Consider the following 24,186-nt stretch of genomic DNA (forward strand, 5'->3'; position numbering starts at 1 on the left):
AGGTTAAGATCACAGTTTATCATTGATGTCATACCCTATGTGATGCTTTAAGTGCTTCAGTGTGTCGCTGTCCCAGTTAACCCACTTGTGGCTATTGGGGATATACTCATCTTGACAGAACACTATGTATCCATTCTGTAACTTGGATCAGTAGCTGGCATACAAGAAGGAACAGACAATCTAAGAATATAAAACTTTTGATTATTGTCCTATGCTATTGCTATTGCTAAAAAGAAGTGTATATGCCTTGACTCTGTTATTGTGATGACCAGTTTTGATACATCTGTGGAAAATACCTCGCTGCTCATCGAAATAAAATCAACTCCTCATCACACCGTGATAAAGCCCCCTTGATCCGAGGTGGATTAGACTATTTTATCAACTGCTGTCCTGCCAATGTCAGGGACTCCAATCATCCATTCTCAGCTCAAGAAGCATTCTTCTTCTTCTTTTGTGTTACCTGGTAGAGGGATGGCCTCTGGGAACCCTCCTCCCAGAACCATGAAGACTCTCATCCTGTCACTGGGCTGTAGTGCAAGGAACCACAGGTTGTGGACCATCGAGCAGTATGCTCTATTTCAGATCCCTATGTTCAATCTGACAAATCTTCTCCAACATGAAATACTTCCAAAATTTCAAAAGTCAAGTTTACAAAGAAATACAAGTGAAGGTGATCCTAGCAGCCCCAGATCCCCTTACTCGACTTATTTATTTGTCTATCTATCTATATATATATACTTGTTTATTTGTGTAGTCACTCATTGTTCTGGATCTGCCCTCAAACTACCCGTCAACAGCCATTGTCTGCAGGATCCATTGGAGATAGGGCAACATGTCAGCAGTGTTTCCACTGTGGCAGTCAATTCCACAATTCACTGTAAATTCTTAGAATTCGTATTTCTGAAGTCACATGCTTTAATGCAATGAATAGTCTTGAACTGAAGACTGTTTCTGTCTGTGATCAACAATGTCAGTTACCTTTTCTCCACTTATATAAAATGTTGAGTTGTGGGAATGGCAGCATGCTGACATGTGGTTGAATGCATTGTCGAGTCCTTCTTGGTTTTCCTTGATACTGTCGCTGCAGTTTCATCAAACGTGCACTAGACTGACTTGTTCTACAGTACAGCATCCTTAATGCCTGATGACTGTTACCTGCTGCATCTTCATAAGAGGGTACAGTTCCATAATGTGTGCTCCATAGTGTGCACACTGCTGCAGGTACAACTATCACTGTGAAATTGTAATGGGTACTACTGCCACCCCCAGAACTACGACAACTGCTATTCTATTCTGCAATCTATATTGTCCTGCAAGGAGCCTGTTTTCCCAATAATCACTATCTTAAGCTCAGTTCCTACTATATTTACTGTAGGAGCCATGCCAACCCCAAGAGGGCATTTTGAAAAGTCTGTGTAGTCATTTGCACAAATGTCTTTTGTGAATGGGTTACCCTACAAATATGATTTGAGATGGTGGCTGTGGGATTCGAACAAACACTGATATCGCTAGTTGCGATATTTACCTGCCACCAGACAGGGAAATATTGCTTAACTGGATATGTCCTCTTGGAACATTTTGCGAAGGCCTCTTCCCCTCCTGCTTTTCAGGCATGTAAGCACCACATTCCGATCCTTCACTGTAGTGTATACTATTCAGAGTCATGTAATGAATCATTAATGGAATGACAGTTGCTTAGTGCCCATTACTCATCCCATGACACAGCTTCAGGCCCTGAATGCAGATCATAAAAAATACCTTCTCAGAGTTGGAAATGTATCTGGATCAGAGGTGAATTGCCCTCCGAGTGGTGGAGTAGTATCATTATCCAGATCCTTCAGCCAGGAAGGGAGTCAACTTCCATTGATGGCTACCAACCAGTCAACCTTTCTTGTGTGCTATATAAGTTACTCCAGAGGATGGTGGCTCTTCAGTTGTGCTGGGTTCTCAAGTTACCGGGCCTTTTATCTACTTGTTCTGATTTCTGGGAGGAGTGGTCCTCAGCTGACCACCTGGTCAGATTAGAAACGGGAATACTACTGACTTTTACCAAACATCACCATTGATGTTTTCTTCAACTTATGTAAAGCCTGTAATACTACCTGGTGCAGTTGTATCTGACTACTCTCCTTCGCTGAGGACTTTTTGATTCTTTACTGACATTTGTCTACAACTTCTTGTCTCACTGATCAGTCACGGTTAGAGTCAGAACATACCTCAGCTTCCCCCTGTTGCAAGAGAATGGTGTACCCCAGAGCTCTGTCTTCAGTGTTACCTTTTTCCTACTATTTATTAAAGGACTGCTGGACTCCGTGGGACTGTCAGTTACTACTGCCCTCTAAGTAAATGACTTTTATATTTGGAACAGCTCTCAGTCCATGGCCCTTATTGAGTGTCAACTCCAAGGAGCCATGTGAAGGCCCACAACTATGGCTTTCATTTCTGCAGGAAATACACTTTTACCAGGAAATGCATCCATTTGGACATGGAACTTTTCCTTGGATCCCAAAATCTGAAAATATTTGTTCAGTCCTGCATTATGGACATCCAGTTTAATAACAAACTGATGTGGATGCTTCACATCTGACAGCTAAAATTAAGTATCATGCGAAACTGAATACACTCGGATTTCTGGGGCACATCTTTTCAGATGCAGCTCACGCCACTATATTATGCTTTTATGGGTCTCTGTTTTGTGCATGATTGAACTATGGATGCCAGATATATGGTTCAACAGCACCACCAGCATTTTGATTGTGTGACCCTGTCAACCAATGTGGGGTAGAGCTCACCACTGGGTCTTTCCAAATGAGCCCAATCGGCAAACTTCTGGCAGAGTCTGAGACCCTACCCTTGTGGCTTTGGTGTTACTAGCTACTACTCAACTATGTCTCTTTCTTCTACCTTCCCAGGTGCTCCAAGCCCCTAATCCTTGATCTAGGACAGGCCTACAAATTTAAATTCTGTGCTGGAATTCCTCTGTACAGATCTTTCTCTCCAACCACTTGACTGCATGACAGCATCCACACACACACACACACACACACACACACACACACACACACACACACACACACACACACAAGAAAACATGGAAGGACAGGATACATTCTCAATTACACTAATGCCCAGAGACCTTCAGTCTTCATAACAGAATTGGTTACAATTGCCAACACTCTCCATTTTGTAAGGAGAAATACCACAAACAGACAAACAGTAGTTTCTGATGTGCAATGACTTGATGAGCAGTACACAGGTTATTAGTCAGTGTTGACCTCACCACATTATAGTGTCCACAGTTCATGATCTTGTACTTGTCCACAGCCATAATGGGCACTCAGTTGTTTTCCTCTAGACCCCGAGTCATAGGGGATCACCTAAAATGAATTGGTTGATGGCCTAGTCAGGGAAGTAACCTCATGACTGATTCTGGAAATGGGGATGCTGAGTCCAAACATATGGATGCATCCATAACAGGTGCGCTATCACAGTTGGAATAAAGAATGGTGGGCTACCCCTCTCTACATCAAACTCTGTGTCATCTAAGAGACAACTGCAGCTCAGTGTTCCTCCTTCGATTCATCTTGATGGGAATCCATGATTTTATTGTGGCTCTGTGTTTGACACCCTCATCTGAATTAGAGTTTCATCCTGCATAATGATACTATCTTTTCTCCCTCCACATTGCCCACTCTCTCACGCCAGTGTACCTACGGTATGCTGCTGACAGTGGCCTACATGCCAGTGGAGTGCTCTCTTAGAGCACTTCAACAACTGCAAGGTCACAGATTTGTTGTCCTTGATATTGGCCAATGATGAAAGAACACCTGAAATAGGTTTTGCACTTTCTCCATGAGAGTGGGTGTTATTCCTGACTTTAATACTTTGAATTTATCAGATCAGGTGTGGGACCACTGCGGGAGGTTTACCTACCACAGTGTGCTGTGCTCTGATGTATCCTCTGCATCTGTTCTGCCTGCCGACATAGACTTTTTCCTTTATCGTGTTTAATTCGTTGGAGGGAACTGATATCCACCAAATATAGACTGAAACATCTGTAGATTCACTGCAGGTGGTACAGACATACAGTCCTGTGAAGCACATTTGAAGACGTTTTCCGAAAACTGCCTTAAACAGCTAGTTGACAACCCACACGTTTTCCGAAAACTGCCTTAAACAGCTAGTTAGACAACCCACACATGAGGAAAAATGTTTTAGACCTTTTAGCTACAAACACTTCTGACCTATTGACAGAGTCAGTATAGAGACAGGGATTAGTGATATGATGTCATCATAGTGATGATGGCTACTAAAGTTAATAACCCCGTTGAGAAGGCTGAGAGAGGACTTATGCTAGAAAAAGCAAATAAGTACCTTAAATTTTCTTTACGTCTGTGGTCACAAGTTTTTTTTGTCTGTTTTGATCTATAATGACCATCTTCAGATCTGTTCTATGGTCATTATAGATCAAAACCGGTAATCTGATAACAAAAGAAAAAAAAAAAAAATAATGTGACCACATAGAGTAAAGGAAATTTATTCTATATTTGGGACACTGTTTTACTCACTACCACATCACAGCTTGTGAAATAAGTAGCTGTTAGCATCCCACTTGGACAATGGACACCATTCGGCTAAAATGTGATGGATGTAGAGAAATTATGGGAAAAGTTTAAATTGATTGTATATCACCAATAAAATTTTTCTGGGCTGTTGACCACATTGTCAATATATAAAATTGTCTGACGTTTCAGCCACCATTGCAAGTGGCCTCCTTCAGGGCTTTCTGGTGAGCTGACTGTAAATTTACTGCTTGTAAATTGCACTGTGGAGACATGCGAGTCATGTATGTGGATTAAGGATGGAAGGGACACTTTGTGGTTGAATAAGCAGATTCAGAAAATTCTGAGGAAACAGAATTTGTTGCACACTCTGTTCAAAAAAAGAATGTGCAAATGTTGGCAGGCAAAAGTTACTAGAAATTTAAGATCAATCCACGAAGCTTAAAACAATTTCCACTGTCATATCTCGACAAAAGATCTTGCCGAGAACCCAAGAAAATTGTGGTCGTACATACAATCACTAAGCAGGTCAAAGGCTTCTATCCAGTCACTCGTCAGCCAGTCTGGGGTGGGAATAGAAGACAGCAAAAGAAAAGCTCAAGTTTTAAATTTCATGTTTAAGAAATTATTCACACAGGAGGATTGTACAAACATAACGTCATTTGACTGTTACACACAATCCCGCATAGAGTACATAGAAGTAGGTATCCACGGTGTAGAGAAGCAACTTAAAGAGTTGAAAAGGAATAAGTCTCCAGGTACAGATGAAATCCCAGTTCTGCTTTACAGGGTGTACTTTGCGGCATTGGCCCCTTACTTAGCTTGCGTTTATTGTATATCTCTCGCCCAGTGCAAAATCCCGAGTGACTGGAAAAAAGTGCAGGTGACTCCTGTATACAAGGAAGGTAAAAGAAAGGACCCACATAATTACAGAACAATATCCTTAACATCAGTTTGCTGCAGAATTCTTGAAAACTTTCAGAGTTTGAAAATAATAAAGTTTCTGGAGACAGACAAGCTTTTGTCCACCAATCAGCACAGATTTGGAAAGCATCACTCGTGCAAAGCTCAGCTTGCGCTTTACTCACATGGTATCCTACAGACCAAGAATTGGGGGCAACAGGCAGATTCCATATTCCTAGATTTTTGGAAAGCATTGGACAAGGTGCCCCATTGCAGACTGTTGATGAAGGTCCAAGCATATGGTTTAGGTTCCCAGGTATGCAAGTCACTCAAAGACTTATTAAGTAATATAACCCAGTATGTTGTTCTGAAAGGCGAGTGTTCATCAGAGACAAGGGTATTTTGAAGATTGCCCCAGGGTAGTAGTGGCTGTTTGGTGGTGATGCTGTGGTGTACAGGACGATGCTGATGTTGTGTGATTAGGAGTATACAAGACGACACAGACAGAATTTCTAGTTATTGTGATGAATGCACTGAACGTATAAAAATGTAAGTTATTGCAGATGAGCTGGAGAAACAGTCCTGTAACGTTTGAATACAGCATTAGTAGGATGCTGCTTGACACAGTCACTTCAATTAAATATCTAGGCATAACACTGCAGAGCGATATGAAAAGGAATGTGCATGTCAGATTGGTAGGCGAACGCTGGGCTTAATTTCATTGGGAGAATTTTGGGAAAGTGTAGCTCATCCATAAAGGAGATGTCGTATAGAATGCTTGTGTGACACATTCTTGAGTAACATTTGAGTGTCTGGTATCACCACCAGGTCAGATTAAAGTAAGACTTCGAAGCAGTTCAGAAGCACTCTGGTAGATTTGTTACTGGTAGGTGCTATCAGCACACAAGTGCTATGGAAGTGCTTTGTTAATTGAAATGTGAATGCTTGGAGGGGAAAGATGCTATTTTCACGAGGCGCTATTGCAGAAATTTTGAGAATCAGCATTTGAGGCCACTTGCAGAACCATTCTACTGCCACTAATGTAAATTTCAAAATTTTGTATAAGAACCATGAAGGTAAGATGCAAGAAATTAGGGCCTTATGGAGACTTTTAGACACTCCTGTTTCTCTCATTCTATTTGTCAGTGAAACAGGAAAGGAAATGACGTAGTGGTATGTGGTACCTTCCGCCATGGCTTGCAGAGTATATATGTATGCAGATGTAGATATCATCCCCTGTGTATTTCTGATTGTTACTATGATTTTAGTTCCTTTCCTTTTTCTTATATCGAGTTCCCTTCCCTAGTAGAGATGGGGTACTGTTTATTACATCAGTGTTTCGTCCCTGCATTGAGTTGGTTGGGGTAAGGTATGGGGATGGGGCAGTCTACTGCTGCAGATGAAACTTGAATGGGGGAGGGGGACCCCCAACCCTCTGCTCCACTGCTCACACTCACAGGACAACTGGACAACTCAACATTCACTTTATGTGTTGTGCAACTACTGTAACCACAGACATCATTATTGCTCCATACATTATGATCCTATTAGTACTACACACCGTGGCAGTAACACCAGATGGGTTTTACCACTGTTCTTTTAGGGCTTGTTTTGTGGCCAGTGGACTAATGACTTCATTGTTTGGTTCCTTAAACTCCATAATGCCAACCATCTGCAAAAATTTAATTTTCTAAAAAAGATTTTTAACATCTTGAGTAAATCTAACATTTGTGTCTACTACCGGAGCAGGCCAAATACTGAATCCCAATCGAGCTATGAGATCACTTGAGTTATGAGATGTTATCAAAGTGTTGCTTCTTTGAACTTCATGTTTAAATATACTACACTGTTTACAGAGACCGAGAACATACACTGTTGTTAATTAAGTAGTAATTGAATCTTTTGTGGTAATTAAATGTGTACTTAATGTACTTTTGATTTATCTTCTGTTCCTTTACTGACATATATATTTACTGTTTTCAAAGCTGCAGGGAGAATGTAGGTTAGTGAATATTATATATCTGTATTTGCAGATTCACAGAAAATATTTGAGATTCTAGTTGCCTCAAAAACTGACTATAATTAAATAATATAAATGTGTGAGAACCATGTAAGCCATATTCAATATGCATGTTTGTAAATGCAAGACAAATATTTTAAATTCTACATATAAATGCAAAATAATTTTAGACAACTTGTAGTTACCCTGTTATACTTATTTACAAAACAATGTTTTGGGAGTTCACTTTTTCCAATACATTATGATATTCTTTTTACCGAGGCATGTCATATGGGTGTAAATGAGAAGGAATGTGCAAAGTAAAACAAACCAGAATCCACTGTGGTCACTTTGGCTAAGTAAGAACTGTGAATAAATATCACAAACAAAATCTAATTAATTCATACGAAATAATGACCCACATAACATGAGACTCAGAGATATTAATGCATTATGAGATCAATTAACAGAGATGACTTCTTTTTTGTGTTAGATTCTAACTACTTTGTTTTCAAAATACATAAAGTAATTGCAATAACAACTTCATAGTATTAAAAATACTTTCTTTCCGTGTCCCATTTGTAACATCAAGGTTTGAATTCATTTTGGTCTGTACAACACAACTGTCAGTATGAAAATTAATATGTTATAATATTTATGAGAAGTAAGTATGACTCTTATGAAAATGCACTTGCATGTAATTGTTGCAGCTGAACATTTTGCAAGATATTTTTGCTTGTTCACTATATAGAATACACTTATCTTTGTAAACTACCCAATATTTGTAAAACCATTTCCAGACCAACACATCTGAATATATACAAAACATCTGTACACTAATATTTACTAGTTTACTACAAAAGTGTACCTAGTGCCGTATATTTTGTTCAGTTTCCACAGTTACCATGAAATGATAGGCCATATGACTTTGATCATTTGTTATGGGCAATCACTTAAATACATACGAAATATTCACATTACTGGTTACATTAAAGAACTGCCCTGTTCAGATGTGGCAGACTTCACCACAAACCTTTGTACCAAAGGTTTGTCACATTTGAAGATGGCAGCTGTTTGCCAGAACTGGGAATGTGAATATTTTATATATATTTCTCATTGATGTAATAAATTGTTATACAAACATATTCATTCAGTGCAACTAATACTGTTGAAAAGAATTTTGTTTAATGAATTTCATTACAGATAAATGGAAAAAAAACAATACCAATGGCACAAGATTTGGTATGTAGGACATTGGCAACTGAGAGGCATGATAATTAATTTAGAGAGATCCACATCAGTTGTTTTAATTATTTATTGAAACCACAACTGTTTTCAGGATTTTAAAATCACATCTTGAGGTGTATTTTTAACACATTAGCTGCACGGGATTAGCCGAGTGGTCTAAGGCGCTGCAGTCATGGACTGTGCGGCTGGTCCCAGCAGAGGTTCGAGTCCTCCCTCGGGCATGGGTGTGTGTGTTTGTCCTTAGGATAATTTAGGTTAAGTAGTGTGTAAGCTTAGGGACTGATGACCTTAGCAGTCCCATAAGATTTCACACACATTTGAACTTTTTTTTTAACACATTATATGTGATTGGGCCAGTCAGTGCAAGACCTCTAATCACTGCATGTTGGCAGAAATTTTCTGCCGCAGGCATTCCTACCATGTGGCTGCCTGGTGGTGGTCAGTTTCTGCCAACATGCAGTGCTTGGAGCTGGTCCTACCACATGTTGTGTGTTACCAAATACAATAATTTCATACACCTGGAGGTGGAATTTTAAAATCACAAAACTGGTTGTGATTTGAATAAATAATTAATACAACTGAAGCAGATCTTTCTAAATTAATTATCAGTTGTGGATGTCCTATGTACCAAATCTTGTGTCATTGGTATTGTTTTCATTCTCCATTTAGCTGTAATGAAATTCAATAAACAAAATTCTTTCTCACAGTATTATATGTGCTGAATGAATATTAACTGAATTTTAAGTTCACCAGCAACTATATGTCCTCCCCCATGCGTTCATGGCGTGCAGCTACCTGGTGGCAGACAGTTTGCACCAGCCTGCTGTTGCTGGAAGTCTTGCACTGACTGTCCCAACTGCATGTAATATGTTACCAAATGCATTAATTTCATACATCTGGAGATGGGATTTTAAAATCCTGAAACCAGTCATTGTTTGAATAAATAATTAATACAATCAAAGAGGATCCCTCTAAATTAATTATAATACCAATTACACTAAAATTGTTTTAAATAATACTGTCTTCAATGTGAACTTAATCAGGAAAACTTAATACTTATGATACAACTCTTCTGTTTATGTGGGATTATAAATAAATTCTTCTTGTGGCAATGAAAAATAATTTCAAGACAGCATATTTATTGTCACCCAGAATAAAAATTTCTCTCTACAATCAGGAATTTTCCCTTGTACAGCCTTTTATAATGTGCAGCTATTGCACTACTAACTTGCTGCATCTGCTGTAGTATTTGGTAACTTGTCTTATTTTGTGTTATATGCAAAAAGACTTTGAAATTGCTTGTTAATATATTCTAAATGTTTTTTTTCCGAAACTGTCAGTTATACTGTATTGAGGAACAGTTTTGCACAATGACAGTTCTTTCTGCACTTTTATGCTTTGCCTACATCATTATTTTCAATTTCTAAAGAGCATGCCTGCTATCACTGTTAACAAATACTCATTACACACTTTGAAAAATATGTGTATTTTAGATCCTTTTTCCAAAAGAAAAAGCAGGGGAAGAGATTTATTCACACCTGTTACTTATCTTCTTCGCTGTGTGCATGAGTCATTACGAAAAAAACTTCTGTCATATTCCTAGTTCTTTGCTATGAAGAAGAGCTTGATCAGCATTCTTTGGGTTCATTTTGTTTCGTAAGGGAAATTTTCTGTGCTTGAAGAACTGAAATCTTATTTGTTGTGTTATCAAAGGAAATATTTACACCATAAGCTTAAAATGGCTTGATATTTCCTCTCCACAATTTAGAGATGCATTCTATGCATAACAGGCATCGTAATTTATAATGCTTCGATATCAAAATCATCATCAGCAGATTTACATTCACCTATGTGTTGATTATTTGCTCTCAAAGATAGGTTTTGATAGGCATGTGAAGGCTAAGAAACAATAATTATCAGCTTTATTCAGGAAGTTTTGATTGAGAAACTGTCAGTGCACACTTTATAATGATTAACTGTTTGATATGTTATCATTGAAGATACACCCTTAAGTTAGAAAATTTGTGACATAATCATGTAATTCTACTGCATGATTTCTTGAATTTTCAGGAGATTTGGGGAAAGCAGTTGGCGAGCTTGTGACAGTGATGACAGATGATGAACCACATTTGGGCCCACAGGATGATGACAATGAAAATCAAGCTGACCATGGTTCAGCTAGGCAGAATAAAAAATGACATCATTTTAAGACTCTGTAATAAACGTTCATATCAGACAGCTAACTTTTATAGCTGTCCATGTCAGGAGTGATTTCCTTTTAATTTTGTAAGTTAACCAAGGGCTGATAATCAATCCAATCATTCAGTTTTAATACAGTGAGAACTAAATGTCCACTCACAAAGAAATTTGGGATGAATTCTTTTTCACTATTGCTCCAAAATTCCATATTAAACTGAAATCAGCTTTGCACAAAATACATCACACGCGAAAAAATTATTTAGTGTAGTGTTACATACCTGAATTAATGTTGAACTTTGAAACCAAAACACATCCTACGTAACATATCTTCATGAAGGAAACATATGGTTCCTTTATTAATACTATCAGATAGAGTAAGTTTAATCTTGTTAATGTGTAACCACAGATGTATCTTTGTAAATAAATGACCAAAGTACTGCAGTCACTTATATATTCAGTACATAAATGTGCACATTCAAAAATCATATATATTCATAGTAACATCATAATAAGGGAGACTTACAAACTGCTTTGGTAATAATTTCAAAGTGATCTAAAATTGCACAAACTGGTATTGTCTAACTTCTTTCGCTGTTAGGCCCTCCATAGCGATATGCTGTATGGTTCTATGTATGTTTGTTGCCATTAGAGTAATAAATGTGTTAGCTTTTGAGAGATAATTGTTTGATTGGAAAGGACTTTATATTATCATTGCAACTTGCAGTAAATTTAAGTACAGCAGAGGAAAAGCTTATGAATAATATGTATTGAAAGAAAAATTGAACAGATGCAAACTCTGTATGGTGAGAAAATAAATGTGGCACAAGCTACTGTAGTGTTATTGTTAATTGCAGAATGTAAGACAAAAAGATTTGTGAATTATCTGCAGTGGTGGTTATATAGCACATATCTTCGATGTTGACATTTTCATTGCCAAATTGAACTATTATTTTGATGATATTATTTTATTTTATTATATGCAAGTCTTTCTCGAATGAGTAGTGAAAATAATTCCCTCTAATTTGCGGTATTTCGTAGAAGTTTAAAGCTGTTGTTATAAATATGGAAATTAACTATTCGTGTTTAGAATCGCTTACATACAAAACCCAATAATGATATTGTAAAATGTTTCTAGTTAAATATACAAATGGAATTTGTTTCTTTCCCAGATTATAATGAGTAAAACTACAGCTTTTGGTATTTATTCCTGAAAAATATACCTATTCACAACATATCACCTCTATGACTATTTTAATGAAACTGAATAAAGTATTACATATGTGAATGGTACTAATAAATATAAGTAACTAATGCAATGTCACATCATTTCTAAAAAAAGAAATGGAATAATGGTACTACTTTTTTTGTATACTTGTCCCTATTGTAGTGTTAATGTTATTTTGACTACGCATGTCACATCCACATTTTCTCAATTTTTACATTTGTGCATTTAATGCCACTATCATATTTTTCTGAAGTAGTATTATTCACTTATACAGTTATTGCCCTTCTGAGAAAAATGGTAAATAAAGTTATGTACTGGCATTAATTCAGAGTTTTTGGTGAAGTGAAGCAATCAGTCACAGTAGTTTTGAGGAATATAAGCTCTGGAAAAAGATACAGGATACTGGTCACTCCCATAAGTTAGCAGTGGACATGTTTATTTGAACTGTCTCACAGCGATTAATTAGAAATACTAGATTTTTTTACCTGCAATTGTCTCTATGGAATATGTGGATGTAACATGCCGAATGTGATTGCTGTAGTAGTTTGTAATGAAAACAATTGACTGAATACTGTATGATGGTGTGCCATACATAGAAATAAATACATTAAAGGATCAAAAGTGAATAAATGTGGATGGAGTAAAGCTAATATATCTGTTAAGAGAAAATTACATTTTCACTGTACATGTACCGGTATTCCAAAACAAAGTTTTTGTGGTCAATGTTTCCTTTCATAGGAGTATAGAGCTCTTCATTCCACCTTTTGTTTGTATACTATTTTCATGTTGATTCCGAGTTCAGATCTTGTCAGTATTTGCTCTCTTCTGGAACTCAAAGTGAAAAAGAAGAGTGGCTATTTTAATATTGTATGCTGTGTTAATACATTTGTAACATGTATAAAGGGGATTTCATTTTCCAGTCTGACATATGTTCTTGACTGTAGTCACAGTTGAAAATCATCTTTTTGTTGGTACTTTCATATTTGACGCTTTCATTTCTGGATATTACATACACAGTAATTATTCATTGAAAAAGTCACAAAATAATCCAAAAATAAATAATTATTCGTACATTTATGTCAAATGGATCACACACAGCCATATTACTGATATTTCATGCCATGTAACTACACTGGGTCTGGAAAGCTGTTGGCAAAAAATCCCTGATACACATATACTGCTGACATCATTTCAGTGTTGAAAAAATTGGAGCTGGGTTGCAGTTTTTGTTTTAATTTGCCAACTGTAAACTGAAAATTATTTTGAACTGTAAAGGCATTCTAATGAAGAATATGTTAAAAATTATCTGTAGATGGCATACCATTTCCCCATGTCTCATACATTTCAATGATCATATCAAATTGATGGATACCATACCATGTAATTACTAGGATAGAATGTTAGTATTATTTTACTGTAATACACATTTAACAGTGAAACTTTTATAAAATACACATTGTTCCAGGCAATTTTACTGTTAATGTTTGCAAAATTTCCAAATGTATTAGTTGGAAGCTAATTGATATCTTTATTGAATATATGTCAACACGATTAATTATAAGGCCTGGCATTAGATTTGTGGGTACAGAAAATGCATACCAATTCAAAGCAGCTGTAGATATTTGTACTTCAAATATGTAACTGTTACGTATCATAATGGATTATGTTTTGCCAAAAGCTTCAATGTTTGTTTAGTCAGGCCTATAAGTACATGACTTTTGCCCATTAAATTGCTTTGAAATTGTGCATTAGGTATGACATTCCTAGGTAATTTAGAGACGAGTGCTTTACATTTCATTCACATTGCTACAATGTATAGAAAAATGTTTTGTTTGTAATTTTTTTTTAAAAAAATGGGATCACTTTAGATTGTATTTGTAGATGATTTTTTTTTTAATTTTTTTTATTTATGATTCTGCATTGAGAACGTGCAACTGATTTCAGAATGTGTTGAATTGTTTGAGAAATTTCCATACTACTTTCATATGTATTTTTTTCCATATGTCCTTCAGTTGATATGATTTCATAATAAAGATTTTTTATTACCAAAAACTGTAGACATTCTTGAAGCAATATTTATTATTTTAATGACCAGTAAACAGATGTGGGGAAACCCATTCTGGCTTCATTATGTTCTGAAAAATGCTTTTGTAGTGTTTACTTTCCCTGTTCCTTCATGAGGAGTGAATTGAAACTAATTATTTCATACTTTCGTTCTAGTTGTGAACAGGAAAACGTTTATTTCAATGTTACATTAAAAATGTAGTTTTCAAGTACGTACAATATTTTCAAATGGTCCTGTTAAAAACCAACAGTGAGTATCAGTATCACCACAGTGAGAGAGTGCCTTTAACTTTTTATAATGTTTTTGCAAAGACAGATCATGAGAGTTAGGTACAATCAAAGTACTTTTTGGGCACACTGATACAATTACACCACTGCTCTGTTTGGTGACATTTGGAAAAACAAATATTACATCCACTTTTTTGACTGATATACATGTTGACAGTATGAATAGCTTCACAATTGAGTTATCTGATATCTACAACAGCAGAGCACAGACAACAGCTTAAGGGTGTGGGAAAACACATGATCTGTATCTTTATTAAGTGTTTGCTTACATTTCGAACAGCAGGGCAGATGTTTGTGGGACCCCGTTTCCTGACAGCGGGACATTGTTTTGTGATGATATGTTCCTGAAGTCCTCTTCATCGGCTTTTTCCAGTGCTCCAGATAAAAGTATATAGTTAAGTTTCAAAATTACCTGTGTACATCAGAAAATTTGCCACCTTGTCCACTATACCTTAACAAAAACTGTACCACTGTCCATTACAACTTGCCAAAAACTGTTTCTCTACATAATTACTTCTTCTGGATATATAAGTTTGGGTGGCCTGCCTTAGCTACCTTACCATGTGTGATAAGACACACGTACCTCACCAAAAAACCAATAGATGCAACGTTTAAGTGGACAGACTAAGTGGAGGAATTCTAAAGGTTATGAATTGGAGTATTAATCTTCACCTGAGACACCTATATCAATTTTGTATAAATGGTAGGGTGCTGCCAGATGAACTGGAGGAAGTGGTGCTAATACCTAAAAATGTGGATGCAAGCAAAAATTATAGACCAGTTACTCTCACCCGTGTTCTACATAAAATTTTTGGAGGATTCATCGACAGATATGTAAGCATCTGTTTGCATTAAACGAGATGGTAATGTAGCAGTTAACATGGATTTAGAGCAGCTTTTTTAATGTGAGATACAGGTAGCTGGTTTTCGGCAGGATATGCCAGAAGTGATACACAGGACAGGGAAATGTGAGTATATAGCTATCAATCATTCCAAAGCTTTTGATAGGGTAAATCACATGGTACTATAACAAAGACTGCAAGGTCTGGGTCTTGAAATGGTAGTATGTTGGGTCACAGCTGAGCATGAGGGTGGACGATCTCTCATCAAAGACAAAATGGAAAGATGAAATAGTGATGATAGAAGTATACCACAAGGCAGTAAATCAGGGCCATTGGTGCTAATTTATATCAGTGATACTTCAGAAGGGGTAAAATTAGAATTAAGACTGCTGATGACATAGTAGTGTAATAGGAAGTGATAAAGTAGAAGGTAGTGAGATACTGCAAGAAGGATGTGGAAGTCACCAGATACAGAAAGCAGATAAATGTGATGTTGGAAAATGCAGAGGAGAGTCCACTGATCTCATAAAACTTTAGTATCATTGTGATGTATCGAAATTCTCCACAGTAAACAAGTGTTTCCTCAATCAAGCTAACTGGAAAAAATGTAATTGATATTTTAAATACTAAACAATGATACAAATGTAGAAAATGGTACCAGTACCACATTTTATTATTAAATGCCACAACGAAATAAACTGACATTCAAAATTAAATTGAACAAGTTGAGAAAGCAGCACATTACACAAAAATAATCACAAAGGTTAGCGTTTTGAGCACTTCATTGTTAACGTCTACATTATAATATCCTCAGTGGTAAATCTGTTTTCCCACGTTATACTCCTCAGGTACTTCTTAAGTCTTTTTAATGTATTATTGCTTCTGTCTGGAGTTGCTTCTGTCATAGGGATCATTGCAACTATTCTAATCAGTTTATATATGGTTGGAAACATCTCTCTTTCATGTCTGCTGAGTGTTTCAATAACTGATGATTTAGTGTCTGGAAATTCTGTCATTTGTCTTTTCCATAATAAATATTCACCATGTGTGTGTTCAGTTCTGATGAAGGCACCATTTCCAAAATCATCATAAAATGTGATCAATGTTTCAAAATAATTTATATTTCCTGAGATAGACACAAGACAGGAAATGGAAGCCAGAATATTTTTATGAGGTAAAAGCCTGCTCCCTATTTCTTATCAGATAATGAAAGAATTTAAACACAATTCAGATCAGCAATGTCTATATTGAATCGATCAACTTTTCATTTATTTGTCCTCAGAATAATGATTGGCACCTCATGTTTCTCACACTTTATTCTTGCTTTAGTAAAAAATTGTCTTCTCCACATTTTCTGATACCTAGCAATTGCCCTTTAAGCGTTTGGTTGTGTCAGCTAAACCCAAATCTTTTGGTAGATATCTACTTAACAGTGAAATTGCTAAAGATGAATTGCTTACAAAAAGGGAAACCATGAATTTCACTGTGTGGATAGTTTACGAATCAAATGTTGTCAGCTAATGTGTAACTGTGAATCCAATGGCTAATTTCAGCCAAACGTTCACATACATGACCCAGAAGTTTGATGAAAATAATTAGAGTCTTGCCTCTCCATTCATCTCATCACGCATAGTTTCTTTAAACAGATTTTTTGTTTTTTCCTAGGGCAAAATTCATCAGTCTTCTTTAATAAAATGTCTTGTCTCTTTGCAATGTGTATTGTAGATTGTATTTCATTGCTACTGTTGTCCACAAAGCAACTTACGCACAAGACATTTCAGTTCATAAAGTGATATCTATACACGCTTTTTTAGGATTACAATAATATGCTATCTGTGTTAAGTATTCATAAATTTAAATCGTCTTCAATGGAGTAAAAGCAGTGATACTGTAAATATGACTTTAAAGATTTTCTGAATGTATTGATCTCGGCAATGGTTTTTATGTTTTTGGGAAGTTTGTTATACAGTTTAATTCCGATTTGGAAAGTACCATTTTGATGCAGGGATGTGGTGATTTGGGTCATATATAAATTTTTACTGTGTCTGGTAAAATGATCATGAATATCACAGTTTTTTGTACTCTGCAGTCTTTACCTGTTACATTTATTGTAAAGAATATAAGGGTTTCCATAATGTAGATACATAGCAAAGCAGAGATACCAGAGATATTAAACAGAGGTTTTCACAAGTCTCGGTTTGCATGCAAACATGATTCTAATTGCCTTTTTTTCAGTTTTTTTGATAGCTGTTTTAGAGTTTCCCCCGAAAGTGACCCCATATCTAAGGCAATTATGGAAGTAGACTCACTATCCATTGTTTTTTGCTCGCTCTCTTCACTACAGCAAGGTTTTACTGAACAAAGAAGGTGGTATGTCTTGCTCAGTTTTGCATTAAAGTATTCAATATGTTTATTCCATTTATATTGTTTTCCAGCCATAATCCTAAGTATTTGGTTTCTATACTGTTATCAATTGGTTCCTGGTTGATGGAGACAAATGGGATGTACATATTCTTGTTTGGAGGATTTGGAATTTTAGTGCAATAGTTTTTTTTTTTCTTTTGCTATCAAACGATAGAAACTTCAGACAGGAATATCAACAATGTAGGGGAAGACTGTAAAGAAGACGCATTAATTTGCAGATAGGCACAATTAGAAGACACTTACATAAAGCTTTCGGCAACAGCCATCATCAGTAAAAGAGAGACATACATCATTCTAACACACAAGCGAGCAAACCTCATGCACGCATGACCACCAACTACAGCGTCTTGGGCTGAATTTCATGACTGCCATTTGCTTTCGTCACAAGACGCTTGAGTTTGTAGTCATGTGTGCATTAGATGTGCTTGCCTGTGCGTATGAATGATGTGTGTCTCTCTTTTACTGATCAAGGCTGTGGCCGAAAGCTTTATGCAAGTGTCTTCTAATTGTGCCTATCTGCAACTTAACATGTCTTCTTTATGGTAAGTAGCAATCTATCTTTTCCTACATTTCTCATTTTTTTTACTATTTATTGCAAGCTAATTATTCTGTCCACAGTTGCTATGTTGTTTAGTGGCAGTGTTTACTGATCGCTGTACTTCTTCCTTGCTGCCACCCGCCCCCTCCCGTTTCATAGAATGGTGTGATCAGCAAATGTGATTGTTTTAAGAGCATCCACATTTAAGCTTACATCATTTATGTACAGAAGGGGCCCCGATAATGATCCTTGGGGTACAGAATATTTAATTAATTTGTAGTAGGACAAGTGTTCGATGTTGTACCTGCCAGAGGTGGGTGCCAAGGAATAGGGTAGGTGCTCAAACAGTCAGCAGAAATGATTAGAAGCACACTTAATCTGAATGGCACTATCTCTACTTAATTTCAAACAGAGAGTTCAAGAGACATCTGTCAGAGCCTAGTCACCATACATATACATAATCACAGATAGCTACTATAAACAGTATTGAGGCTTTGGCTGAAACCACTAGTAATCTCATTGCAGTGTCTTCTTATGCCAGTTCTGTGGTGACACTATGTGTGCATGCAGCAGGAGGTGAGTATTCGAGCTGGGCACAGATTGGTGGCACTGTCAAGAGTGGGATGGTTTCTGCCCTGTGTGGTATTGATACAGATGACCCTCCCCCCCCCCCCCTTCTCCCCCAAAAAAACACCTTGCTGTCATTGTCATTGTATTTTGGTACTAGCAGAAATAAAATTGAGGAGGTGGTCTGAACATAGGTGCCACAGAGGTGGTAGGAGCTGAAACTGCAGTGGATGCGTAGCATCTGCCCACATCCTGACATGCATCTTGTGAATGGCAGGAAACACTGGCCGAAAAACCAGGCATAAGGCACCCATGCCCAGGGACGGATCATCATCTTTCATCAATGAAGACGTGACAGAGATCGAAGGGTTCACAGTGGCCACTGGAAGGCGGCAGGATGAAGGGAGGCCACCTTTTGTGGCTGGGGCTGCAGTGACGGTGACAGTGGTAGTGGCATGTTGCCAGCTGTTGGCTACCTTTCTTCATAGTACACTACTGGCCATTAAAATTGCTGCACCAAGAAGAAATGCAGATGATAAACAGGTATTGGACAAATATATTATACTAGAATTGACATGTGATTACATTTTCACGCAATTTGGGTGCACAGATCCTGAGAAATCAGTACCCACAACAACCACCTCTGGCCGTAATAATGGCCTTGATATGCTTGGGCATTGAGTCAAACAGAGCTTGGATGGCATGTACAGGTACAGCTGCCCATGCAGCTTCAACACGATGCCACAGTTCATCAACAGAAGTGACTGGTGTATTGTGATGAGCCCGTTGTTCGGCCAGCATTGACCAGACGTTTTCATTTGGTGAGAGATCTGGAGGATGTGCCAACCAGGGCAGCAGTCGAATATTTTCTGTATCCAGAAAGGCCCGTACAGGACCTGAAACATGCGGTCGTGCATTATCCTGCTGAAATGTAGGGTTTTGCAGGGATCGAATGTAGGGTAGAGCCACGGGTCGTAACACATCTGAAATGTAGCGTCCACTGTTCAAAGCGCCTTCAATGCGAACAAGAGGTGGCCGAGACGTGTAACCAATGGCACCCCATACCATCATGCCGGGTGATATGCCAGTATGGTGATGACGAATGCGTGCTTCCAATGTGCGTTCACTGCGATGTCGCCAAACACGGATGCGACCATCATGATACTGTAAACAGAACCTGGATTCTTCTGAAAAAATGACGTTCTGCCATTCGTGCACCCAGGTTCGTCGTTAAGTACACCATCACAGGCGTTCCTGTCTGTGATGCAGCATCAAAGGTAACCACAGACATGGTCTCCGAGCTGATAGTCCACGCTGCTGCAAACGTCATCGAACTGTTCATGCAGATGGTTGTTGTCCTGCAAACGTCCCCATCTGTTGACTCAGGGATCGAGACGTGGCTGCATGATCCATTACAGCCGTGCAGATAAGATGCCTGTCATCTCGACTGCTAGTGATACGAGGCTGTTGGGATCCAGCACGGCGTTCCGTATTACCCTCCTGAACCCACTGATTTCATATTCTGCTAACAGTCATTAGATCTTGAACAACCCGAGCATGCAATGTCGTGATACGATAAACCGCAATAGCGATAGGCTACAATCCATCCTTTTTCAAAGTCGGAAATGTGATGGTATGCATTTCTCCTCCTTACACGAGGCATCACAACAACGTTTCACCAGCGAATGCCGGTCAACTGCTGTTTGTGTATGAGAAATCGGTTGGAAGGTTTCCTCATGTCAGCACATTGTAGGTGTCACCACGGTGCCAACCTTGCGTGAATGCTCCGAAAATCTAATCATTTGCACATCACAGCATCTTCTTCCTGTCGGTTAAATTTCACGTCTGTAGCACGTCATCTTCATGGTGTAGCAATTGTAATGGCCAGTAGTGTAACATCCATAATAAGGGAGAGTTACAAACGGCTTTGGTAATAATTCAAATGTGATCTAAAATTGCACAAACTGATAGTGTCAAACTTCTTTTGGTGGTAGGATTGTACACCCTATTAAATAATTCGTTCTGCAACTTGTCCAATGGGAGGAGGAGGTAATAAGAACGCACAAAAGTTGACTGGTGTAAAAGTAGGTCTTACAGAAAATCAAGATCGAGAAAAGGTTATAAACTATGTTGTGCCTGCCTGTAGTTTTGGTTATATATTTATAAAACAGACCTAACAATCAAGACTAGTTATAAACTATTCTCTGTCTGTCCGTAGTTTTAATTATATACCTATATAACAGGAGAAGAATGTTAACAGACACGATACAAGTATTGTACAGATGTTTTGCTATGTATTTTTTTCATATTACCTAACAGAAAGTTACAATACAAGCATGCTATATACTTCTGTTGTTATGTAAATTGGTAAGCATCAATTCATTCACTAAAGTGCTGGAAACTCTATTTCTGTATACACAAGACTGTAAGGAGATAAATTGCTGACATGCACTAAGTCCCCTTCCATTGAGTGATTTTTTACTGATGTTAGATTAGTGGAGTGTGATTTGTCAGACACTGTTTTCTTGGGTTTAGAATTTTGTGGGATTCCCAGTAAGCTGGCCACTGTGGCCGAGCAGTTCTAGGTGCTTCAGTCCGTAACTGCACTGTTGCTACGGTTGCAGGTTCAAATCCTGCCTCGTGCATGGATGTGTGTGATGTACTTAGGTTAGTTAGGTTTAAATAGTTCTAAGTCTAGGAGACTGATGACCTCAGATGTTAAGTCCAATAATGCTTAGAGCCATTTGAACCATTTTCCCAGTAAGTGTGAGATGTGAGTCACATGTATTTGGAACTGTAAAATATTTGGGAGTAACTATTTGATGCAGTCTAAAATGGAATGAGGCCATAAAACAGTTAGGAAAAAAGCCATACACATGGATCACACATTGACTACTACTACTACTACTACAGATAAAATTACAAGAAGCCCCCTGCCAAAGGGGAATGGGGGGTATGATCTGTGTGCATGCACAACACAAGTAACAAAGTCCCAGCAGCAAATATCCATGATTTATTTATCAGCAATAGTGTAATAGAACATTAGTGGGTTTACACCTATTTATACATAGTATGTTACATTTACTTTCAGCAATCATCCTCTGTAATTCACTATTAGATGCAAACTGCAGGAAAATCTATTTAAATGAAAAAATCATCGATTTCAAGCAAAAAAAACAAAAAAAACTAAAAAAAAAAACCAGATTGCATTCCCTAATGACGTTAGGCCCCATAAAGTGAAGTCGTATGAAGTACAGCATTTCCTCATTCAGGTAGGATCGTCGAATTCTACATAATAACCTATGTCGCACTTACATAACTAAAGAAATAATTACTATAGCTGACATTTAGTTATATGTGGTTTTAGGACTGTGTTCTCACAAGCACACCTTGTATACACATGAATCACATACAAATCAAATTATGCATTCTTCCTACTTTTACTTTTTACATAAAACTGCTACCTTTCTTGATACTGCAGCTAGCCGCTCATTACATTTTTCATGAGGAATCACTTAAGAATGTAATTCTGGTCTGAACACCAGATTGCTTTGTGCTTATAAGTTGCTGACATTAACATGACATCATTTCTGGTTATTACTCCTAAAATTAGAACTCATATTGACACACTACTGATGAAATGACATTACTTGATTGACTGGTTTGGGATGTTTCTATTAGGTGCTGATACCTACACCTGTATGTCAGGGTGCTTACTGCTGCAACACTACAAACACTTATGCCCACCACAAAATACCTGAGATTACCCACTCAGACTGATCTAATCTAGATTAATTTGTCACCACACAACCCAAACCAACCAAGCCCAACCCAATACAACTCAACTCAACCCAACCCAATGCGACCTGACCCAACCCAACACAATTGTGAACTGTTCAAGTAACACACTCTTTGCCCTATCTTCCTGTTCATAATTAAGCCTTCTCCCACTATACCTTTTTCTGCTGCTGTTGATATTACCCTATACTCAACTGACTAGAAATCCTTGTCTTCTTTCCATTTCACTTCACTGACACCTACCATATCTAGACTGAGCCTTTGGACTTCGCTTTTCAGATTTTCTAGATTTCAATCTTTTGCTCATGGTCACCTTGCCCTTGCCAGTCCTCTACCAGAGATCAAAATGGGGGGCTATTCAAGTATCTTTTGCCAATGGAGAGATCGTCATGACACTTTTTCAGTTACAATCCACATGTCCTGTGGATACACATTATATGCCTTTAATACAGTGACTTCCACTGCCTCATGCATCCTCATGCTATTGATCATTACTGATTCTTCCACTTTCAGAGGCCGTTTCCCACACCTAGGGCAAGAGAGTGCCCTGAAGCTCTGTCCACTCCTCCACCCTCTTTGGCCGGCCGTTGTGGCCGAGCGGTTCTAGGCGCTACAGTCTGGAACCGCGCGACCGCTACGGCCGCAGGTTCGAATCCTGCCTCGGGCATGGATGTGTGTGATGTTCTTAGGTTAGTTAGGTTTAAGTAGTTCTAAGTTCTAGGGAACTGATGACCTCAGAAGTTCAGTCTCATAGTGCTCAGACCCATTTGAACCATTTTGAGCAGGAGGGTCTGCAAATAATGAACCTAAATAATTAAGGAAGTGGGTCCTGTACTTCGTGTTGCGGCTGAAGCCTGCATGTGTCGACATCAGTATGGACCAAAAGTCGAGTGTGGCCTTGCGAGCATCACGAAATATGAAACTTCCTGGCAGATTAAAACTGTGTGCCCGACTGAGACTCGAACTCGGGACCTTTGCCTTTCGCGGGCAAGTGCTCTACCATCTGAGCTACCGAAGCACGACTCACGCCCGGTACTCACATCTTTACTTCTGCCAGTATCTCGTTTCCTACCTTCCAAACTTTACAGAAGCTCTCCTGCGAACCTTGCAGAACTAGCACTCCTGAAAGAAAGGATAAGCGGAGACATGGCTTAGCCACAGCCTGGGGGATGTAAGTTTGGAAGGCAGGAAACGAGATACTGGCAGAAGTAAAGCTGTGAGTACCGGGCGTGAGTCGTGCTTGGGTAGCTCAGATGGTAGAGCACTTGCCCGCGAAAGGCAAAGGTCCCGAGTTCGAGTCTCGGTCGGGCACACAGTTTTAATCTGCCAGGAAGTTTCATATCAGCGCACACTCCGCTGCAGAGTGAAAATCTCATTCTGGATCACGAAATATGTGGTAAAGATCCATGTCTTTTAGCCAGTTGACGGCGTTCGTCCTGGCCGGTGGAAAGTATACGCCGCTGGGGCGCAATATTTAATGAGGGAAGATAGACTCCGCCAGTCGCCGCATGAGTAATGCCAGCATCCAC

The 24,186-nt window shown here is 38.2% G+C and overlaps 1 protein-coding gene across 1 annotated transcript in view; it reads left to right on the plus strand.

The window, feature by feature from the left end:
• LOC124555944 (dystrophin-like) overlaps positions 1-14,124 on the plus strand; it is a gene marked incomplete at its 5' end in the record, with an annotated part of 300,198 nt that extends 286,074 nt beyond the window's left edge. Inside the window, one exon of the mRNA XM_047129994.1 lies at positions 10,783-14,124. Within this exon, the coding sequence (XP_046985950.1) occupies positions 10,783-10,910 (128 nt within the window). The remainder of the gene's footprint in view (positions 1-10,782) is intronic.
• Positions 14,125-24,186: the final 10,062 nt, after the last annotated feature.

This window comes from Schistocerca americana, chromosome X, assembly GCF_021461395.2.
Source record: "Schistocerca americana isolate TAMUIC-IGC-003095 chromosome X, iqSchAmer2.1, whole genome shotgun sequence".
Lineage (NCBI taxonomy): Eukaryota > Metazoa > Arthropoda > Insecta > Orthoptera > Acrididae > Schistocerca > Schistocerca americana.